Source organism: Mastomys coucha, unplaced genomic scaffold (genome assembly GCF_008632895.1).
Source record: "Mastomys coucha isolate ucsf_1 unplaced genomic scaffold, UCSF_Mcou_1 pScaffold20, whole genome shotgun sequence".
NCBI lineage: Eukaryota > Metazoa > Chordata > Mammalia > Rodentia > Muridae > Mastomys > Mastomys coucha.
In genome coordinates, this window is record NW_022196903.1 from 30286953 (window position 1) to 30309038 (window position 22086).

At 45.9% G+C, this 22086-nt stretch overlaps 2 protein-coding genes across 3 annotated transcripts in view; one reads left to right on the forward strand and one right to left on the reverse strand.

Moving 5' to 3' along the window:
• Nucleotides 1-2603, forward strand: part of Stmp1 (short transmembrane mitochondrial protein 1) — a 9732-nt gene extending 7129 nt beyond the window's left edge. The window contains exons 2-3 of the mRNA XM_031381533.1: nucleotides 1359-1412; nucleotides 2124-2603. Coding sequence (XP_031237393.1) covers nucleotides 1359-1412; nucleotides 2124-2198 — 129 coding nt within the window. The 3' untranslated portion in view covers nucleotides 2199-2603. The remainder of the gene's footprint in view (nucleotides 1-1358; nucleotides 1413-2123) is intronic.
• A 6884-nt stretch (nucleotides 2604-9487) lies between these two features.
• Slc13a4 (solute carrier family 13 member 4) overlaps nucleotides 9488-22086 on the reverse strand; it is a 40454-nt gene continuing 27855 nt past the window's right edge. The window contains exons 9-16 of one of the 2 annotated variants that reach the window (XM_031381534.1): nucleotides 21369-21488; nucleotides 19759-19860; nucleotides 17923-18024; nucleotides 17102-17199; nucleotides 16382-16506; nucleotides 13392-13553; nucleotides 12164-12301; nucleotides 9488-10592 (exon numbers count right to left, since the gene is read on the reverse strand). In XM_031381534.1, coding sequence (XP_031237394.1) covers nucleotides 10455-10592; nucleotides 12164-12301; nucleotides 13392-13553; nucleotides 16382-16506; nucleotides 17102-17199; nucleotides 17923-18024; nucleotides 19759-19860; nucleotides 21369-21488 — 985 coding nt within the window. In that variant the 3' untranslated portion in view covers nucleotides 9488-10454. The remainder of the gene's footprint in view (nucleotides 10593-12163; nucleotides 12302-13391; nucleotides 13554-16381; nucleotides 16507-17101; nucleotides 17200-17922; nucleotides 18025-19758; nucleotides 19861-21368; nucleotides 21489-22086) is intronic. The other variant, XM_031381535.1, reaches the window with a different exon arrangement.

The following is a 22086-nucleotide window of genomic DNA, read 5'->3' on the forward strand; positions in this document are numbered from 1 at the left end:
GTGGTGGTGGTGTGCAGTATGTTCACTGGTGTGTGGATGCCAGCAGAGGGCAGAATAAGGTGTTAGTTCGTAGAGCTGGAGTCAATTGTGAACTGACTTGTAACGTGGGTGATGGGAACTGAACTAAGGCCCTCTGGTCCTTGGTCCTCCACAGTGTTCTTAACTGCTGAGCCATCTCTCCAGTACCCCATCTGTCTCCTTGCCTCACCTGCATCTTGTTGGACACTCAGAGAGGCAACTCATGTGTGATTGATGGGACAGTTAATGCTATTCTTTGATTTCTGTCTTAACTTCTTTATTGAGACTGAGTAAAAGCAACACTGTTTAAACAAAATAATGGGAAACAAGGGTAGATGCCAATTTGAATTTATTAAGTTAGAAATTAGCCCACAGTTGCAAGCTTTAAAGTAAAAAGTCGCTAGGGGAATTCAGAATTATTAAAATGCACAGCTGTGGAACTCTGGCCCATTTGTATGTATGGATTCTGCATTTTCAGGAGAATACTCACCCAGCGGGATAAACATTTACAGTTCTCTAAAAGTTGTCCCTGTCCCTTTTGTCACTGAGGGGGAGCCACAGACCTTAAGTGTCCTGCCCTTTAGTCCCCACCCTTGGCGTTGCACTAGGCTCCACGATGTGTCAGAGTTTCCTGTTCTTCTCTGCCCTTGTGGATCCGAGTTCCTAAGTAACTCAAGTTGTCTGCTGCTGCTTTCGTGAATAACCCTGGGCAAACCACTGTAGTTATTTTTGAAATAAGGAGAGACTAAACTCTGAGAGCCCCTTTATTTGTGAAGTTTTTTTGATTCAAATGGGTTTTTGTTGTTGTTGTTTTGAGACCAAGTCTTCTGTGTGGGTAAAACTTTGGCTGTGTTGCTAGGACTCTCTGTGTAGACCAGGATAGCTTCTCCCTGCCAAGGACCCCCCTGCCTCTGTGTTCTGAATGCTGATGGCAACTGTGAGCCACCATGCCCAGCTCCAGTGGGTATTTGCAAGTGAATACCTTTTTTATCAGCTGGGTACAGGAGTAACAGCACCTACAGCAAACAATAACAAAGTAATAGTAACAAAATCAGAACACTGGCTTCCAGACCTCCATTCAGGACTTTATGGGGGGTTTTCAGGGGACAGGGAAACTTGCTCAAAGCCACTATTTATTCTGTTCTAATAATGTTGGTGCATGGCATATGTGTGTGGGATTGTTTCATAGAAGAAAGATGTGACTTCTATGTTGTATGCAGTCTTACACTGAGAGCTTGAGTATACACTTCTTAGGGAAAATGTAGCCTGTATGTCTGACATAGTTACAGGCTCATGATGGGTTTTGTCTGCAGTATAACTCTCCTGTTCTGTTCTTTCAGCTTGGATTTACTTTGGGCAACGTGGTTGGAATGTACCTGGCTCAGAACTATGATGTAAGTGGCTACATTGACATCTTTCTTGGCTTCCTGTAACTGGTTCGTAGTTACTTTCCTCTCTCAAGGTGAAGTTTGCCTACCAGCATAAATGAGGTCTGTAAATGTGACTCCTTAATAGAAAGCTTTTCTGTTGTTTGAAAAAGTACCTGAACTCACAAAGGCACGTATAAAAGTACCTGAACTCACAAAGGCATGTGTGTCCGCACATCATCCCAGGAGAACTGGATGTGGACTTAGAGAGCATGGCTCATGGAAGAAAGATGGTTTGGCTTAGTGAGGCGTTATATCCACCTCACTGTTGGTAGGTGAGGGAGGTGGGGTGGAAGTTGCTGTCACAGCCAGAGGAGGTGCCTTGAATGTGCTTCAGAGGGACACAGGATTATATTTTCTTCTGTACCAAGGGACAGGGACTTTATTGCTTTATTATTGTCTATAGATATACTTCTTTTAGCTGGCACTTGAGTTGAAGGACTGAGTGTTTATCACCGGGCCTGGCTTTCAGAGAGGGGATATAAACCTAACACTGATGGCTTATGTATATAGGTATGAGCCAAGGAAACAGCACTGAGTAGGTCTCCTCCAAAGGAGACCAAAGCCTTGGCAAAGCCCTTTGTCCTTAAAAGCAGAGATGTGAAAATTACTGGTTAGCCTTTCTAGTCTTTCTCTCTATAGCTAAATTATAATGTTCCTTTTTTTTTCTTTTTAAAGATGCCAAACCTGGCTAAAAAACTTGAAGAGATTAAAAAGGACCTGGAAGCCAAGAAGAAGCCCCCTAGTCCCTGATGCCCGCCTGGCACTGCATTCTGGACCCACCAATTCCGTCCGGGGGTGGGGGGCCTGCCTCCTTCATAGCCACATCCAAAGCCACATCCACTTTGGTCTCAGACCCTGTGTGTTGCCTCAGATCCAACATGGGCCAGAAGTTGAGTTAGCTTTGCTTTTCCAGCATCTCCCCTTCTTCGGTATCTTCTGCCCAGCTGCTTCTGAGTCCTAAGACTGGAACTATGGTGCTAGGTTAGCAACCACAACCGTACTCACTTACCTGTGCTATGGGAGTCCCACCGCCTGTTGTCAAGAAATGAATGGGTTTGGATAGCTTCTGTGCATTTACTGCCTAGCAGTGATAGCAGGAGCTTGCCAGACAAACTAAATTTTATTAAAGTAATTAAAATCAGTATCTTCGAACCAGTTTCTGGTGAATTAATCCTTTTGTTACATATTGTTATCAAGGAGATTGATAATTTGCTGGTCATTAGCCATGAAACTATTTTAAGAATTTTGTAAAAAAAAAAAAAAAAAACTGGGAAAACTTAAAACATGCAAAGTGACTGTTGTCTGAGTACTGTTCAGTCTGTTTAGCCTGTGCTTTTCCTTAGTGATATATTTAAACTGAGTCTGCTGTCAACCGTTCTTTGTGCTGGCCCTTGACAGGATGGGCAGATAAATGAGAAGCTGTTGATAAATGAATGTTACTTTCTTTTTTAAACATTAAAATTTGTACTACTTGTCTAACTTTATAGTGATTTCCCTAGGAGAAGTGTGGTCCAGATGTGTGAGAAAATGAGTCCCTTGGGGGAGATTCTGCTTCTCTTCATAGGTGAAGCATCTTCCCCTGAATCGGGACTGATCATCAAGCAGCAGCATCTTTATTTTTTTTTTAGAGACAGTCTCCCAGTATTACCCAGGGTAGTTGTGAGCTCATGGGCTCATGTAATCTTCCTGCCTCAGCTTCTAGTGCTGGGACTACAGGTGTGCACCATGGTGTCCAGCTTAGTCCATAATGTTTTTAATTAACAATTTTTTTTTTTTTTTAAGTTTTTTGAGACAGGGTTTCTCTGTGTAGCCCTGACTTCCTAGAGCTCACTTTGTAGACCAGGCTGGCCTCAAACTCAGAAATCCGCATGCCTCTGCTTCCCAAGTGCTGGGATTAAAGGCGTGTGCCACCTCTGCCTGGCTAACAAATATTTTTAAAGTTGACTATTCCCAGAGGAGGTGATAGGAAAGTGATTGCACATGAAGTTTCTTTCTAGCCTCTGTCTTATTCCCAGGTACAATTCCTCAGGCAATCCCTGGTGTCAAGTTCCTGTATACCTTTGAGAAAGAATGTCTAATCACACATATGTTTTTGTTTTTTTGTTACATCATACATACATATATATACACATATATACATGCATACACATGTGTGTTTATATGTATGTGTGTATACATATGCTTCTTGTCTCTTCCTTTCATTTTTGTTTTTACCCAGTGTCATGAAACCCATGCTTTATAGTCAATGATAACCTTGAACTTCTGGTCCTCCTGCCTCTCTGGTACAGGGATCATAGTTGTGCACCACCATGCCCAGCTGCCCTTTTTTTAAAGCTCTCTTTCTTTTCTTTCATTTGCTTGTTTTTTGAGACAGGGTCTCACTATGTAGCCACAGCTGGCCTGGAACTCACTCTGTAGACCAGGTTGGCTTCATACCCACAGAGATTCGTCTGCCCTTTGCCTTCTGAGTGCTGGGATTAAAGGTGGCTCCATTATGCCTGGCTTTTTTTATTCTTAATGGAGAGCATCCCTTGTCAGTACATTAACCTTACCCCTTTGTTTACTATGTGCGATTCCATTGAATGAGTGTTTCATAAATTGTACTACTGATGAGTGTTAGGTTGTACTTTTGCTGGTGTGGTGCTAGCACTGAACCTGCTGTCCATATCTGCCCAGAGACGAGCTGTAAGATTGTTATCTCTCACAGTCTAGTTTGCTTAAGACATGGTGTCTTGTTTCGGAGGACTTGTTGGGCAACTTCACTAACAATGCCTTTTTGAAGATATTTTAGCAGACCACAGGTTGCAAGGATTAGAGACACCTGTTTTCAGGAAGTGACTAATGGTCCGGTATGGGAGTCAGAACATGCTACTTAGAGATACATTCTATCCTTGTAAAGGTCAGCCCTTTATGGGAGACAGAGGTTGGCTTCTCCCTAGCCGTGGGGAGTAGTAGGCAAGTGGTGTGTTTTTCTGAGACTCTTTGTAACACCTACCTCATAGGGGTTTCCTGGGAAATAGATGATGTTACATGCTCTGTTAGACTAATAAATAGTAGATACCAGTTGGAAAAGGCTGCCACACTACTTTGATATTTCTGCAGTCACTTTAGAACCAATTCATGAATCACATACAGCGTGGTAGTATGGTCTGTGGTTAGTCTCTTGGATATTAATGAAAATAGACAGTATCCGGTATCTGTTGCCCTCATACCACCTGGCTCACAAGACTTGTGAATGACTAGGCCATTAGTAGAATGAATGGCAGCCTCAAAGAAGAAAGACGTGCCTTGAGGATATTCAGAATGCTGGATAGAGGCTTACTTAGCAAGCTGCTTGCAGAAAAGAGCCATCACGACAGCATTGTTGTACGTGTGACCGCCTTGGAGATGACAAACTTTAGATCTTAGGAGATTAGGTCTTTATATAATAAAGGTTTATTTGTATTATCTTTATGTGTGTGTCTGCATGTGGCTATGTTTATGTGAGTGCAGGTACCCAGTGGAGATGAGAGTCAGGTCCCATGTAGCTGGAGTTATATAGATGGTTGTTAGCTACCTGATGGGGCTGCTGGGCACTGAACTCTGGTCCTCTGGACGAGCAGCAAATGTTGGTAACCACTGAGCCATCTCTAAAGTCCAAGGTCCATTTATATTATATTATGTAGTCAGACTTTTGGGGACTGAGGGAAGCCCTCAGAAGTGACAATCCTTTCCTTTACTGATAGAATTGTTTCTATAAGGGCAGCCTTCTTAATTTTGGCTCCATCCTAGAAATGGGCACACAGTTAATACAGGATAGTTACAAGTTTGCTATTTAGGTATATTCTCCAGGTTTTTTGCTGTATTTATTTTCTGATTGGGGCCCAGACCATTGCCCATGCTAAGAGAGCATTTGCTCTCCTGCAGAGAGCCTCATCCCCAAACCTGGCATTCTGTTCTGTAGCAGCCAACAGTAGCTTAGTGGGCAAGACGTTGCCATTGGTATAAATGTTGGAGTCTGAAACTGTAAGTTGTAGGGGAACTGGAAATTGCTTGGAAATTGGTCATATGAATGGGGTTGCACTTATGATCATGGGAAGACCCATTGCTAAGACATAACTCTCCTTGCCCATCTGAAAAATACTTGAAAATCCTGGGGATGTAAGAGGAGGCTCACTTAAAATACTCCAGCAGCTTCCATGACATGTGAAATACCTGCCTCCCTCCTCCCCAGACAGGGTTTCTCTGTGTAGCCCTAGCTGTTCTGCTCGAGGCCAGCCTCGAGATCTGCCTCCCAAGTGCTGGGATTAAAGATATGTACCACCATTGCCTGGCATGATTGTTGAAAATGTAATAATGTAATAACTACATTAAACTTGAAAGATATATCCTTTTTTAAATTTTTTTTAAAGATTTATTTTATTTATTTTATGTGTATGAGTACACTGTAGCTGTACAGATGGTGGTGAGCCATCATGTGTGTGGCTGACCTCTGCCGGCCCCACTCGCTCCAGCCCCACTCCCTCTGGCATAATTCACTGTAGCTGTTTTCAGACATCCCAGAAGAGGGCGTCAGATCTCATTACGGGTGGTTGTGAGCCACCATGTGGTTGCTGGGATCCGAACTCAGGACCTTCAGAAGAGCAGTCAGTGCTCTTACCCGCTGAGCCATCTCGCCAGCCCCCGATATATCCTTTTTAAAAATTACTCATTTTTTTTTAAAAAAAAATTAAAATGTGCACTGGTGTTTTGCTTGTGTGTCTGTGTGAGGCTGTCAGATATCCTGGAACTGGAATGAAGGACAGTTATAAGTTGCCATGTGGGTGCTGGAAATTGAACTGGGGTCCTCTGGAAGAGCAGCCAGTGTTCTTAACCTCAGAGCTATCTCTCTGGCCCTGAAAGACATATCCTTAAACTGTAAACCTAGAGAAAAAGAAAAAAAAAAAAAACACTTAGCGTTTAATATTCTCAAAGGGTGACACTTCGTGAATCATTACTCCGGCATCTTTAGACTTCTGAGTTGGTATTTAATGGAGTTAAGCAGATACCTACTTCTGGTGTAAAGGGGAAGTCCGGTTTCTTTTTTGTCTGGCTGAATAGTTTTCATTCCTACTGCTACACAGAGAAGTAAGATGTGTGATTTTCCCATCGTCTGTCCTGCTGGTCACGGTGCACACGTCCACATGGGTAATGTTTTCATTTCCACTGAGCAGCTCACGCCCTGGATACCGCGCTGGTGTTTGTTTTCTGTTGAGATCTCCCACATTACAGATGTTACTTTAAATCTCCTCCTTGTGAAAGGAACACTCTACTGTACTGTAGCAAATTAAGCCTTTCTTAAGCTCCCAGTCTTGGGTTTGCTCCTGACGAATATGAATGAGTTCTTTTTTTCCTGTCTTAGGGCAGTGCCTTATGGAAAGGAACTTAGTAGTTTAGTGAAGGGAAAATATTTTTAAGACCTCACTTGTTCTTTATAGGGAGTTTGTGGTACTTAGAATTTCAGGAGTTCAATATATTCTTTTCCTAAGTCTGGTTGTAGCATATTCAGCCAAATAAGGAGGGTGTAATGGATGGCGGTTTTATAAGGCACAGTGGAAGCAACAAGAACTGAGGGGGATTTTATAGAAAGAGCCCAGGGTGGAGTATTGCCTGAATCATTGCCACAGTGGCCGGACGGTTGGAAAGGTGTGGTGAGCTGTGTCACCTCTTATGTGCAAATGCATAGGACTGGGCAGAAAGTGCAGTGTCACTACAGGGTTCACTCAGTGAGGACAGCCTTACGAGAACTTAGGAACTTTCAGTCCCTTTGTGTCTAAGTGGTTCAAGCCTCTTGCAGTAGTGAGAGTCATTCTAATGTTCAGCAGTGCTTTTGGCAGCAGTAGAGTCTGCGTGCGAAACCCACTGTGTTCTCTTTGATATCCACAAGGGATTGGCTCCAGGTCTCCTATAGATAGCAGGATCCAAGATGCTCAAGTCCCTTAGGTACAGTGGTGTGCATCTGCTTATAACCGACACGTACCCTTCCCTTCATGGAAGGAAAAGTAGCAATTCTTAAAAACCTAGATGATGGATTTAAGACTTCACTTACTCAGGAGATCCTATCTGTCCTTACTGTTGCTATGTTATGCGTTCTGTTCTGCTGCTGTATTGAAACACTCTGATCAGAAGCGACTTGAGGAGCCAAGAGGAGCCAAGAGTTTATTCTGCTTACAGGTTACAGTCCATCATCAAGGGAAGCCAGGGCTCTACGTAGGAACCTAGGGGCAGAAACTGAAGCAGAGGCTAAGAAGGGATGCTGCTTACTCAGCTACCTTACACAGCCTAGCCAAGGGTTGGGCCCTTTCACATCAATTAGCAATTACGATACCTCATAGACATCCACGGGCCAGTCTAATGGGGACAGTTCTTCAGTTGAGGTTCCTTCTTTCAGATGTGTCAAGTTGACAGCTGAAGGTAACTTGGATATGGATGCCTTAACGGGATTTCAGAGGCAGCTTTGAGCAGATCTGATATGGAACTTATGAGAATAAGATGTAGTCGTACTTAATATTCCTGAGCTCCGCTTCATCATCTGGAAGATGAGCTGGTGTAAGATGATCACGTTTTTACAAACTCTATGTGATACTGAAAAGGAAAATAAAAGTCCAGCACGAGCTTGCCCACATAAGCCTGGGATTGAAAGAGTTAAATCAAAGCAGAGGCAAGTGGCCAGGGACTGACAGGTCAGGAAGACATAAACCATAGAGATAGGGTAAAAATGCAAGGACATATCCATAGCCCAGGCCTGCAAGGATGTGCCGGGGTGGACATTTGACTAATGGGCCACCTGGTCCTCTTAGCACTCCCCTTTTAGGAATTTTCAACTCTAACTACATTTAAAATAGCCAATCATGTATAGCCACACCAATTCCTTTGTTTCCCCAGACCTTTTTCCTATAAAAGCCTCTAACCTCTGGGCCTCATGGTCGATTCCTGGTCTCCTGTGTGAGATTGGGGGTCGAACTGGAGCTCTGAAATAAAAATGCCTCATGTTTTTTACATCAAGATGGCCTGTCGTGTACTTTGGGTGCATGTCTTCCAGGACTTGAGCGGAACTCCCTACGGGGTCTTTCAATACTATGAAGCAGAACTCCAATCCGACCAAGCAGAGGGGCTAGAATTGAACAGTTAGAGGTTAACCCCACCCGCTCCATCCTTGAGGCTGCCGGTCATGCTCTGCCCGAGTCTGGGTTAGGTAAGAAGGTGATTTTCTTGAGCACAGGCATGTCTGACAGTGATGGTAGCAGGCATGGCCAGTGGAGACCCAGGCAGCAGCTGCCGTGGGATGTGCCATGGCTTTCCCCAAGGAAGACTCAGATGGCTGAAGGTGACTGGAAATGAATTCCAAGGACTTGTCCTGAGCCAAATGTTCTTTCTCTTTTTACCCACCTCTACTCCCTAAATAATGTTACCTATGCTTGTCTTATCATCCAAGGCAGGGTCTTAGGGTTCTGTTATGGTTCCGAATGTGATGCGCCATCCCAACAAAAAGGAGAAACACCCTGACTTGAAACATTCTTAAAGCAGACTTTATGGCATAGAGAGGCCATTGCTCTCAAGCCAGCTGCACTATTGGCATCGTGTATGGGCTTGTGGAGCGTTCACTGTTGTGATTGGCTAAATACTGGCTGGGCTAATTAGTAAGGCAGAAGTAGTCATATTCCTGGTTAAACCTGGTTGATCACATTCTGTGGAGCATGGGACTTGACTGGCATACAAGGAACTTTACAACTCAGACTCTTGGCAGGCCAAAGATTTGACTTAGCAGATAAATTGTCACAAGAAGACTATATGCCTGATAAAAAAACCTATATATATAGTAGTAAAGGAAACAATTACAACAATGTAGTAACTGCAGGGGACTCCTTTTCTAAGATACATTTAACCAGCAACTGATAGTGAAATCAGAAGTGTAGGATGGCAGCCAACAGGATGGAGATCGGTATCTAGCCACCCATTTTTTTTTTTTTTCTGATGGGCAACAAGACATGGTCCTCAGGAGAAAGGAGGAGGCTTCACTCTGCAGTAGTCATCAGAGACATTTATTGAGCAGTTAGAGTTTAATACATTGTAAAGAACCCAAGGCACATCTTCCCCTCAAAGGGCTCGTGGATGCATAGGAAGGACTGGCAAGGCCTGTGGGTACCACTTAGAACTTGGTGTTCTCAGAAACAAGCTAGTCATTAAATGGAGAGGTAAGTGTAATATCAATAATACTGTGGTCTTAATTGCAGTTTTGGTCTTCCTAATAAGACAGGTCTGATGAACCCTTTCCCTCCCTCACCACACTCACAAGGCCGTCGAGTCTCCTGTTAGTGACAGTGCATAGAGAAGCTGATCTCAGGATGGTTGGTGGGGTTTGTTTCCAGCTCTTTCCTTTGGCGGGATCAGGCCAGCCTCTTTCTGAAGGAGAATATTATTTCTTTACAGGAATTTGGTGCTGAGGTAGGGGGAACCACTGACGAGAGACTTATGGCAGATAAGACTGACGAAAGTTACAGAATGCCATAGGAGGACCTCTTAAGCCTTAGGATCTGAGGTTACCTTTTTTCTAGAGATAGGATAGAAATGCTTGAGAACATAGGCAAGGCTTTCTCCCACAGGAGAGGTCACAGGTCTCATGGTCTGTACAGGCGGAGTGCTCTGGCTGTCTCTGAGTCCTAGGAAGGTATAACAGGTAACATAAAACCTAGTGAGGCCAGTCAGTTTGTGAGGCTTCCCCTCAGGGAACTAAGGCTTGTGGTGTTTCTGGTCTTCAGAAAGAGTTCAGGCTGGACGCAGGAAGAGAGAGCAGCTGTAGGCTTTCTCGACTGTTGGTGGTAAAGAAAGCAGGCAGGCTGGGAGGGGAGACACAGCCAACACGCCTGGTTGCAGGTGGAGGAATCTGGTGGCAGGAAGATCCTCCATATGGGTCTGGGGTGTGTGCTCCTGGTGGTTTTCTTTGCCCGTGGCTCAGCTCTGGCTGTGCCTGGTAACTGTCCGCTCGTGTTAGGTCTGATCAGTGATGTTGCTGACCTTAGCCCAGGTTGGAAAAGTGTCCAAGTGGAAGAGGCTAACTCCCCAAGTATTGATGGCCACCATCACTATCACCAGGCCAATGACATTGACTCCTAGACCGGCTTTCACCTGCAGGACACAAGCCAGAAAACCCTGGTCATCCCAAGTCAACAGCATCCACATCTCTCTCTTTTTTTTTTTTTAATTTTCGAGACAGGGTTTCTCTGTGTAGCCCTGGCTGTCCTGGAACTCACTCTGTAGACCAGGCTGGCCTCCAACTCAGAAATCCACCTGCCTCTGCCTCCCAAGTGCTGGGATTAAAGGCCTGCACCACCACTGCCCGCCAGGCTAGCATCCACCTCTCAAAGTGAGCCCTTCCTAAGCCTGACCTTAGTCTTATCCCCATTCTCCCTTTCGAATCCACCCTCCTTCCCTCCCCCTCCACTCCCTCCCCACCCCCAATGGCTGCCAGGACTACTCTCTTCTACCTCATCAAGTTGTACCCAGGAGGGAAGGACTGAAAAGGCAAGGAGGTAATGGGGGATGGGAAAGACTGATTTTTGTTTCTCATCAGCAGCACTCATCAAGTAGAAGCCTAGGAGATCTGTGAGCTACTTGGGAAACCAGCTCTGAGGAATGTTGTCATTCGTGCAACAACCCCCCCACCCCCGGGGAAATATGTTAAACTTAAGGAGATCTCCTGAGCAGGAACTTGGAGCCTCCTAGGTGCTCATGTACATTAAGAATGCAAACCATCTCCCCTCCCCCTCTGAGGAGTAGCTAAGGGATAGAATATCTTGGGATGACTTAAGGAAGTAGCTGCCACTGTTTGTGGACCCCGGGAGAGCTACACAGGGAAGTGGGAGGCAGGAGAAGCCGAGGCAAAACTCAGTGTGAACAGACTAAGGGTTATGTAGTAAGAGCGGGGAGAAGAGAGGCCAGGGCCTCCCGCCCTGAAGTTGGCCCAATGTTGAGCGGTTTTGATGGTGGGAAGGGTCTCCAAAAACTTCCTTGGCTCGAACTGCTGGCTTGTGTGGCTGCTGAGGAAAAGAGTTCCACCTCAGCAAGGGTGGTTGGACCCCATTTCAGACTGTTGGGCCTCAGTGGTTCGTATTAGTTTAATTTCTCCTAGACCTGCGGTCAGCTCTGAGGGTTAGGTTGAGCCGTGATTATAGGCTGAGCGGTGGAAAGTGGGTGTGTCCAACACTAAGAGGCAGCCATGGAATGTCTCCGCCGGAGCCATCTCCCGCAGGAAACCAGAATCTGGAGGGCAGGCATTTGTGTCCTCGCTTCAGGGCTTCCCTGCTTGGGTGAGAACTGATCAGAACGATCCTGTTCTCACAAGACCCCTTCCTCACAACACCCCTGGGTTCATACAGTTTCTCATGCTTCATTGTGTATGAAGAAATCAGCACGTGTCCAGGGAAGGTTTGTGCAAGCTCATGCCTTCTGGAACGAGGCCTCAGCCTGTGCCCTGGATAGCTTTATCCCTGTACCTGCTTTCTTCCTGATGAGAAGGAGAGCCCATTTCTATCCCTAGAGCTTCTATTCCAACCAAGAACCTTTTGACCAGAGTCATTCTACACACCAGAGAGTGTGCTGAGAGCCTGCTGTGAAATAAGAGGATCCAGGAAAAGCCTACACAGAACCATCCCTGCCCTCACGGAATGGGGCCCGGCAGAGGGCACCCCATAGCTCACCATGTCTTTGATCTGGCAGTGCCCGTAGCTGAAGACGATGGCATTGGGGGGGTTGCCCACGGGCAGCATCACGGCGAAGGAGATTGACATGGTAACCGGGACCAGGGTGTACAGTGGATTGATGTGCAGTGTTTCCGACTAGAGGAGAGAGTTCAGAGCGGCATTAACTTTGAGAACAGGTGGATACTTCCTGTGCGTGAATGTGATGTCTTGGTGTTGGACACCATGTCCTGGAGACAGTTGGTCCCCTGCCCTCTGAGGCACACAGAGCTTTTGGCAACCTACAAGGGCTGAAACTGAGGCAATTCCAAGGATGGATATTTGAGCTTTGAGGAAGGGGGGGGGACATTGTAATGAATTGGTCCTTGAAGTTTTAATTCTTTAGCTGAGAAATCCCTTCTTTAAAAAAAAAAAAATCTCATGAATAAGTGGCTCTAATTGAAGAAAGAATCCCTCACTCTTGGGGTATAGATCTGAGAGACTCACCCAGCCCTGGAAGATAGTTTAATTGCTCTCTTTGGGGTTTGAACCCATGACTTTCAATACTCCTCCCAGTACTGGGAAACAGAGGCAGGTATATCTCTGAGTTCAAGCCCAAGCTAGTTTACCTAGAGAATCCCAGGACAGCCAGAGCTACATGGAGAAACCCTGTCTTGAAAAGCCAAAAAAAAAAAGTCTTGAAAAAAAAGTCTTGAATGCTCACATGTAAGGTGACAGAGGAGGCAAATAGGGACATCTGAGCTGAGAACTGAGAGTAGCCATGCGAGCTGGCATTCCAGAGAGCAGGAAGGATTATTTTGTAGGAGACTGGTAAGCGCCTACATGTCCTATGTTTCCAGGAACAGCATGAAGTACATTACTCTGGGGGCTTGGTCAGCAGGCTAAGATCTGCCTGTTGTTCTTCACTTATTCCTCTCATTACTGACCGGTCTGAGGCCGTGGAATCAGGCTGATGACTGGAGGTGGTGACTGTTGTATATTTGTTTTCCTGAGATGGCTTCATTATGTCACCCAGGCTACCCACAAATAAATTAATTCTGCCTTCTCTTTTTGAAAAATATTTCTAAACTCTTGACATAATTTTATTTTACTAATTGCCATTTGTGGAAAATTCACTATTTAAACTACGGGTGGAACACGACCACTGAAAGGGGTGCAGGGAGAGAGGAATAGCTGCCAGGCCAAGCTTGGGGCACTGCCTGGCCATCTGCCAGTCTTATCCACTCACCAGCGTACAGAGGATGGGCAGGAAGATGGTAATGGTGGCTGGATTGCTGACAAACTCCGTGACAATGGACACTAGGACACACGCCAGCAGGGTGATTGCCCATGGCGGGAGGCTACTCAGGGACAGCATCTGGTGCCCAATCCACGTGGAGAGGCCAGAGCTCTGCGGGAGGAGGCAGTACAATGAGAAGGAAGGAGTCAAAGCAGGTTCCAGAGGGCACTCATGGGCCGAGGAGGGTTGGCAATGCTGGCTGGGAGGGCCACCAGGCCTCAGCTGCCCTGGCTGGCCTGAGCAGAGCCCATGATGAGTTTATGATTAGATCAGTTTTGTAGCTCAGAAATGTCTCAAGATTGTACAACACTCTCTCTTTGGGTTTCCTGCTCATGGGACATTAGAGCCACCCACCTTGGCCACATGACCTTCCTAGGGCAGCAATGGAGGGCTTTACTGCGCACTTTGAACTTGAGTGTGACTCTCATCCACCACCCAATCTGACAACCTCATGCTCTGCAGCCCCGGCACAGTGGTGAGGGCTATCCCTTCTCTCCTAACTTAATTTAATGCCTCTCCCACAGCATCGAATTTCTGTACAAATACATCCTAGGTCACATATGCACTTTTCATCTTTCTCTTCTCTGTGGCTGACATGCTCGGACTCTTGGTAGAGTATCCTAGAGACTGCAAAGGCAATCTAGAAATGGAGAGTGTGCAGAAAGCAAGGGTGGATATTTCATAGTTCGTCAACGCTTTACAGTTCGTCAAGCTTAAAGACCACTGCATGGCGGGGGGTGGGGCGGCAAGCTCCCTTGCCCTCTTTGCTGATGTCATCAAAAGCTCTCAGACTTCTGGGGACTCTCATCACACCATGGCAAACTCACAGACAAGCGATGACCAGAGAGGCCTTCAGAATTCTCTGCTCTAGGTGGGGCCCATGGAGAACTTTGGGAGAGGCACACACAGTACATGGAGACGGTGTTGGTTAATAATTGAACAGCTCTTTGCAGGCTCCAGCAGCTCTCACTATTCCTTCTTACAGCTCATGACTATACCACGAGGCTGGCACATAGGCAGGTCAGGAAGGGCCAATGGATGGGTTAGAAACGGTGCATTTTAGGAAACAATGGAGATTTATTTATGATGTCGTCCAAGCAGCACTTATCACTAGAGTAAAATAATCTAATGATAGTTACTTTCCCAACAGAAATCTTCTATACCAAAACTTAAAATAAATTGATAAATTATGGTGCCAAGTTAGACAAAACATAACAAATGAAGACTTACCTTTACTTTTTAAAATATTTGGTGTGGCGCGATTTTCCTTAGCAGTGTGAGAACTCTGAATCAGCCTCTGACTCAGTAGCAATGGCTCAGGTTTCACCTGGCTTGCTCTGGTGTTAAAACTAGCTGAGTCAGGGCTGGAGCTATGGCTAAGAGCACTGACTGCTCTTCCAGAGGTCCTGAGTTCAATTCCCAGCAACCACATGGTGGCTCACAACCATCTGCAATGGGATCCAATGCCCTCTTCTGGTGTGTCTGAAGACAGCTACAATGTACTCATATACATAAGATAAATAAATAAACCTTAAAAAAAAAGGCAAAAACTAGCTGAGTCAAAAGGTTTCATAGAGACAGAACTGAACTGTGGTGTCAGAAAGAAAGAAAGAAAGAAAGAAAGAAAGGAAGAAAGATAGATAGATGCTGGGCAGTGGTGGCACATGCCTTTAATCCCAGCACTTGGGAGGCAGAGACAGGTGGATTTCTGAGTTGGAGGCCAGCCTGGTCTACAGAGTGAGTTCCAGGACAGCCATGTTTGAATACAGCCAAGGAAAGCTGCAGTGAGGCCAGGAAGTGTAACCTCTGAGAATGGCTAAAGGGTCTCGTGAGTTTTAGCTGGGAAAAAAAAATTCAACAGCGCCTATTTAATAGTTTAATAATTACTACTCAGAATTCCTGAAAACAGAGCCAGAACTAACAGTGATGACGGACAGAGAATAAACAAAACATATTTGGAAATGAGTAACGATCTCTTTGTGAGGGGAGTGTTGCATCAGTGGGGGTGTGCAAGGATAAGTGTCCTGGAGGGAACAGTCGGTGGGGAGGAGATGGGCCTCAGGGTTCCCCGAGGGTCCTTCCCCATGTAGGAGTCTGGTTGGGTGCCGATGGTGTCATAGGAATGCTTAATCAAAAGCGTACCAGATTGGGGCTGGAGAGAAGTCCCAACTGTTAAGAGTACTCATTCTAGCGGAGGACCTGGGTCCAGTTCCCAATCCCACACGGTAGAGCACAACCATCAATAACTCCAGTTTCAGGGCATCTAATGCCTTCTGAACTCTGCTGGCACCAGGTACACATATATACACGCAGGCGAAGCACTCATATACCTACATTTTAAAATTTAGAATACACCAAGTTTGAGGCAGTTTAGTGCATGTAAACAAAATGGTGGGAGAAGCATCCTGAACTTCAGTCTGATTCATTCGCAGGATTCTTCACAGAGGGCTGATGGCAGAGGCCCGTCTGTCATTTCCCACAATCCTCATGGAAACAATTCTATGCCGACCAATCCCATCCAGTGGGTCAAGCAACCTTCTATCAACTTCAGCTGAGATTCTCTGAGAGGCTCAGTTTAGGCATGTAGACGGACAGAGGGACAACCTACTGAGATGTCATTTGGGGTCTCAATGAGGCCCTTACAACCTACCTCTGTAAGTACTAAGAGACCCCAGAAGGGAGATGCCTATAGACCCCCCGAATTCCTTTTGCTTGTGACAGTGTGGGCCCAGCAAAGGAGATATCAGTGTCTGTGTGCTGTGACCAGTGATACCAACTGAGATGGCCAGGGAGGGAAAAGAGTATCTGTCCTGCTGCGTTGCCTTGGTGACCTTTAGGCCCTCCCTCCGTAACGTTCAGTCTTCCCTTCAGGGTTGTGATGGACTCCTTTAGGAAGCTTCTGGACCAATAACTGACCAAGAAGAGAACCAAATAGTTACCTTGCTGCCAGAAGCCAGGGCATAGCCTCCGCCCACCAGGATGACGATCTCCCAGGGCATAGTTTTCTGGAAGTCCTTCCACGTGATGATGGGCTCTATCCCCTTGGAGGCTTCCTGGCCTGTTCCTGCATCACAGATGAAAAGAAATGGAGTCAGAGAAGACCCTAGAGCGGTGGTTCTCAACCTTCCTAAGGCTGTGACCCCTCGAAGCAGTTCCTCATAATGTTGTGCTGACCACCAACCATAACATTATATTTCTTGCTACTACATAACTATAATTTCACTACTGATATGAATCATAAAGTAAATATCTGATATGGAGATGGTCTTAGGCAAGCCCTGTGAAAGGGTCATTTGACTCCCAAAGGGGTTGAGATCACTTAACCCCCCCTCACCCCCCCATAGGGTCAAGATACACAGTTGAGCACCACTACCCCTAGAGACATGATTTGTAAGGAAGGGTCTAGCTAACAGGTAAATTGCAGGGCTTGGGAGCCAGCTCTACTATTTGGGTTGGTGTCTGAAGGGCCTTGGAAAGTGTCTTTTGAAAATTCTGACTAGGTAGTCTTTGACTAAAGCCACTCCACCCAACTTTGTCCCTTGACATCAGCTCCTCTAACATCAGCCCTCTAGGAAGAAAAGAATCCTGTGAATGAATCAGACTGAGTTTAGGATGCTCCCCCATCTTGTTCACCAGTACGAAATGTTCACGGGTCTCACCATCACTCTTTTTCCCAAAGCAGGGCTTCTTCGCCGGGATGAGGAAGAGCAGGAAGCCAAGGAATACAGAGACTGTGGCATCAGTGCGGTAGCCTTTCCTAGCAAAGAGATCCACATGGCAGCAGGAAGAGAGGTGGGAATCCCTGAGAGCCACACCATCTCAGGACAGGTTGTGGGGACACAGCACCTCTACACACGACACAGTCCAGCTGTGACAGCAACTTGACTTTTGCCAGTTGTTGAGCCATGATATGGCAGACTCGTGGGCAGGATGACCATCTGAAGACAGCCTCCCTAAGGGAGTCTTAGTGTCAAATTGCCAGGTAGTTCTTGAGTTCTGGGAGGGATCAGAGTTGTTTAGATAATAGCAGAACATGGGTTTCTCTCCTGTGAGGACCACACTCTGACGGTGGTGCCGAGGGAGCGTATGAATCCACAGTGGTGAGCAGGGAACCTATGTGTACCTCGCTTGGTGGCTCCTTCCTCCGCAGGCCTCAGACCCGCGGCCACAGTCTCATTATAGCTAGTACTTCATAGGTGTTACCTGTTTCATGCGCTAAGCATTCTAGGAATTAGGTAAGGCTCCAAGCACTTATGTAAGACGACTAAGGTCACACACTGGTGAATGGCAGCCAGCCCCTGGTTCCAGCCCCAGACAGGGACTCCCAACACTGTGCTCTTTCCTGGCCCTATCCACACTGCTGCTTCCCTAGAAAGAAGAGATTTTTCAGGGACAAAATGCTTCCTAGGTTTGTGTAACCCGCAGTTACAGTTTGAAGAGAGAACGAGGGTGGGCTTCGAGAGGAGACCGTATCACTTACTTTTCAAAGAAAGAATCCCAGCCAGGGACAAAGCCGGGCTCCCGGGTAAACCACAGCACCGTCATCAGGATGAAGAAAAAGGCGGTCACCATTTCAGGGTAGCTGCAAAGGTGGCAGAAAGACCCACTCAGGACCCACTCAGGAACTGGGGACCTTAGAGCTTTTTTCACATGGCTTCTGGAAGCTCCTATTTAGACCACCACTGACAGAAAACATTAGAACGGCTGGCAGAGAATTAGGAAAGAACTCACAGGAATGTTAGAGACAACAGAACCCTGGAGAAATGTAGGTGGGGTGGAGAAAGCATAGTAGCGGCATGAATACATCAGCTTAATCTTAGCCTCTCCAGAGAGGGCCGGACAGCGAGCATCCTCAGAATCTGCCCATGGGAGCGCAGACTACTATCAACCAATGATTTAGGACAATTTACCATATATCTTAGTTTTAGTTGTTCCCATCACCTGAGACAATAACTGGCAATGTGCAGTGAATTATTACCTATTAAAAATGGGAATAAAAATGGGGTGTTGGTGCTTATCCAAAGAGAGTCCACGACAATGAATATATTTTGGCATAACCGTAAAAATGAAATCCAGCCAGTAATAGTCATGTTGCCACAGCAGAATCAATGACATGGGACATAATCAGACCAGAAGGTTAGGTGAAAATAGACAGGATCTACAACTATGTTCAGTATGAACCTTATAAAAATATATGCATTATATATATATGTACACACACACACACACACACACACACACACACACACACACATATATATATATATATATATATATATATATATATATATATATATATACACATTTATAATATGCACATCCTGTGGTACTGAGGCTTGAACCCAGAGCTTTGTACATTCTCAGCAAGTGCTCTACCACTAAATTAACATCCCTGTCTCCCTCTGACTTTAATTGATGTAGTCTCAATATGGTCTTGAACTTACCCTCCTGCCTCAGCCTTTGGAGTTAATTGGGATTATAAGCCCAGTTTAATCATGTAATTTTACACACACACACACACACACACACACACACACACACATACACACACACACACACAACACCCCACATGCATCCACATGCATACAAAATACATGCATTCATGGGAAGGAATATATAATGCTAACAGTTAACACTAGGATATAATTTTACCATTTTACTTTTTCCTTATACTTTCCTATATGCTATGCCATGAACATTTATTCATTATAAATTAACACTTTAAGAAATATAATCTCTCTCTCTCTCTCTCTCTCTCTCTCTCTCTCTCTCTCTCTCTCTCTCTCTCTCTCTACTTTTTCTGTCTAGGGAACACTCTGAGAGAGGAGACAGAGCATTAGGTAGAAGGCATACTGGGGCACTGTGGGTCTACCGATGGGAGCATCTGAGGTTGTCAGTAATGTCTTGGTTCTCATGTCTTTAACTCTACATTTGATGTTGTCTTATGCTCTAAGTATGGCACCAAGGTCCCCCGCTCCCTGGGAGTGATAGCTAGATCTGTGGCTCATTTGGGAATTGCAGGAGCCCTTGGTTTGTAAGGGCTCTAGCATGTTCCACGAGTGGCTGTGCTTTCTCTCTGTTGATTTTTCTCCAGCCACCTCTGTAGATGCTCCAACCGTACCTTGGACTCTGGAGATAGAAGGGGGGGATGCACTGGAATCTGGGCCAGCATGGCTCTGACATTAAACAGCACCCTCTGAATGCTTAGATTCAGAGTTCTAGAAAATTCTGTCAATGTGGGGACTCTAGGAACAAGGCTTCTGGTTCCCTTCACTGTTGCACTGGGTCAGGGAAAGGGGAATGGTGTAGCTCTTACCTAATATCTCCCAGCTTCTCATATTCCTCCCGGATCCTCTTCTCTGACAGCTCCTCCCTTCTGGTCTTCTTCTTCTTGCTCAGAGAGCAGGTCTCTTTAAAGCTAAGAGGGGAGAGCAAGCACAAAAGGAACACATGCACCTGAGGCCACCTAACGCTCATCTCCTGCTGTGAGGCCACCTAATGCTCCTCTCTTGCTGTGATCACTTTGTCTCCCTCACCTGCACACTGCCTTTCCTCCTTCTGCCTATATGACTTCTGTCTGCCTAGTTACCCAGCCCCTCTTAGACCTCCCCCTAGCCTTTGGTTATATCCATTTGAACATGACTTGGGTGTATCAGTGTGCAATTATGTGCTGCAGATGTGCAACTGGGTATTTATGTCTAGTTGCTTCCACACAACTGTCTTGTACATGAGTGGAGTAAGAGTGTTGAAGGATGTGTTTGTGTGTGTGTGTGTGTGTGTGTGTGTGCGCGCGCGCGCGTGTGTGCATATGCATGTGTACATGTGTGTACACATTTATTTGTCTAGAGACAAGGCTTGCCTGGGGTAAAAGTAGGATCTGGTTTTATATTACAATATTGGCCTGTATGTGCAGCCATCATTAGTTTGACAATAAGCTGAGTAAAAGAAAACAGTCCTTGGCCAGCAGACAACAGCATATGTATCTTCCCCTTTGGCATTTGAGGTTGATCAAATTTAGAGTAGACTGATGGTTATTAAGAAAAGGTTTACTCCTCCTATTGAAGATCGAATTTGCAATCCTCTACTATACACATGCTGCCAGAACAATCAGACCCACCATGTGCAGTCCTTGGTTGGTGGTTGAGACCCTGTTCTGTGTCCCAGTGTAGGGGAATGCCAGGGCCAATAAGTGGGAGAGGGTGGGGTGGCAGGCATAGGGAAGGGGGAGGCAACAGAGGTTTGTTTTTGTTGTTTTTGTTTGTTTGTTTGTTTTTTGGAGGGGAAACTGGGAAAGGAGAAATTTATGTGTAAATAAAGAAAATATCAAAAAAAAAAGAAAAAAAAAAGAACCCCCCAAAAATATTAAAAACCAATAACAAAAAAAAGAAAAGGTTTACTAAGCAGTTTAATATTAGAAATAATATCACAAGGGTCATATCCAACTTATCATTTTGGGAGATATGAGCACAGTCCATACAATCTGCTAAGCAGAAACCACCACTGTCTATAGAATTAAACCCAGGGCAGCTTTACTTAGAACCATGTTTCTAAGAGCACTTTGGGTTACTCTGTATGATTTGAGGGCAATGAAGCTACACCAGACACTCTCCAGGCTCTCTATAAATCAGACAGGTCTGCTAGCCAAGTGGTTAGAATTAAGAACACCTCAGTGTGCAGAGAGAGCAGTGCAGAGTTCATGAACTAGTCAAGTCTCCAGAAGAGACCGTGTCCAGCTCCCAGTTGTGTCCCCTGTGTCCAGCTCCCAGTTGTGTCCCCTGTGTGCAGCTCCCAGTTGTGTCCCCTGTGCTCCCAAAGCACGGACCATTTGTTGGTTCTGGGCAAGCCAACTTTGATCAGAGCCTTCCCACTTGAACCATAACCTTTGGGAGAACCCTGATGTTTTTCCAGCAGGGCCCTGGTACTCACTTGCAGCCCAGGAAGAGCCAGTGCATCCAGAACCAGCTGACCACCAGCATGATGAGAGAGATGGGGAAGCTGAAGAGGAACCAGGTTCCGAAGTTTACCACCTCTGCCGCTGGATACTGGCTGGAGGGTAAAGACCGGGTGAGGGGCAAGGAGCAGATGATGTTTCCACATGGTATTTGGGAGGAGGGGAGAGCCAAGAATGCCTTCAGAAGACATGCAGCAGGGCCAAGGGCAGAGGAACCATGCAGATTCAACTGTATAGATGCACCTCGCCTCCTCCTCCTCCTCCTCCTCCTCCTCCTCCTCCTCCTTCTCCTCCTCCTCCTCCTCACTGGCACTCCCTCCAAAAGCCAGAAAGAGCTCTCTTTCTAAATCCCCCTTTCATCCAGAATAAGTTTTCAAAACCATAGCTCTGACCTCCTCACCCCTTACTTCAAATTCCTTGGACATGTTGTGGTCTTTTTTTTTTGAGTGCTGTCCATGCTCTCTGTGGGTCTTGCCAGCCCTCTGCCATCTTTCCATCTCCCTCCCTGGTTCCCTTTGCCCTGCCATTTCTTTTACGTGCCCTATTCTCCAGCCCTCTCACTCCAGTATGGTCTTTGTAAAGCTTCTATCTATTTTTCTCTGCCTGATCATCCAGGTGGCCTCATCACCGACTCCTCTTTGGGGAGAATCTCTGTGGATGGATGAGCTCTCTGAGCAGAATCCTGCACTTGGC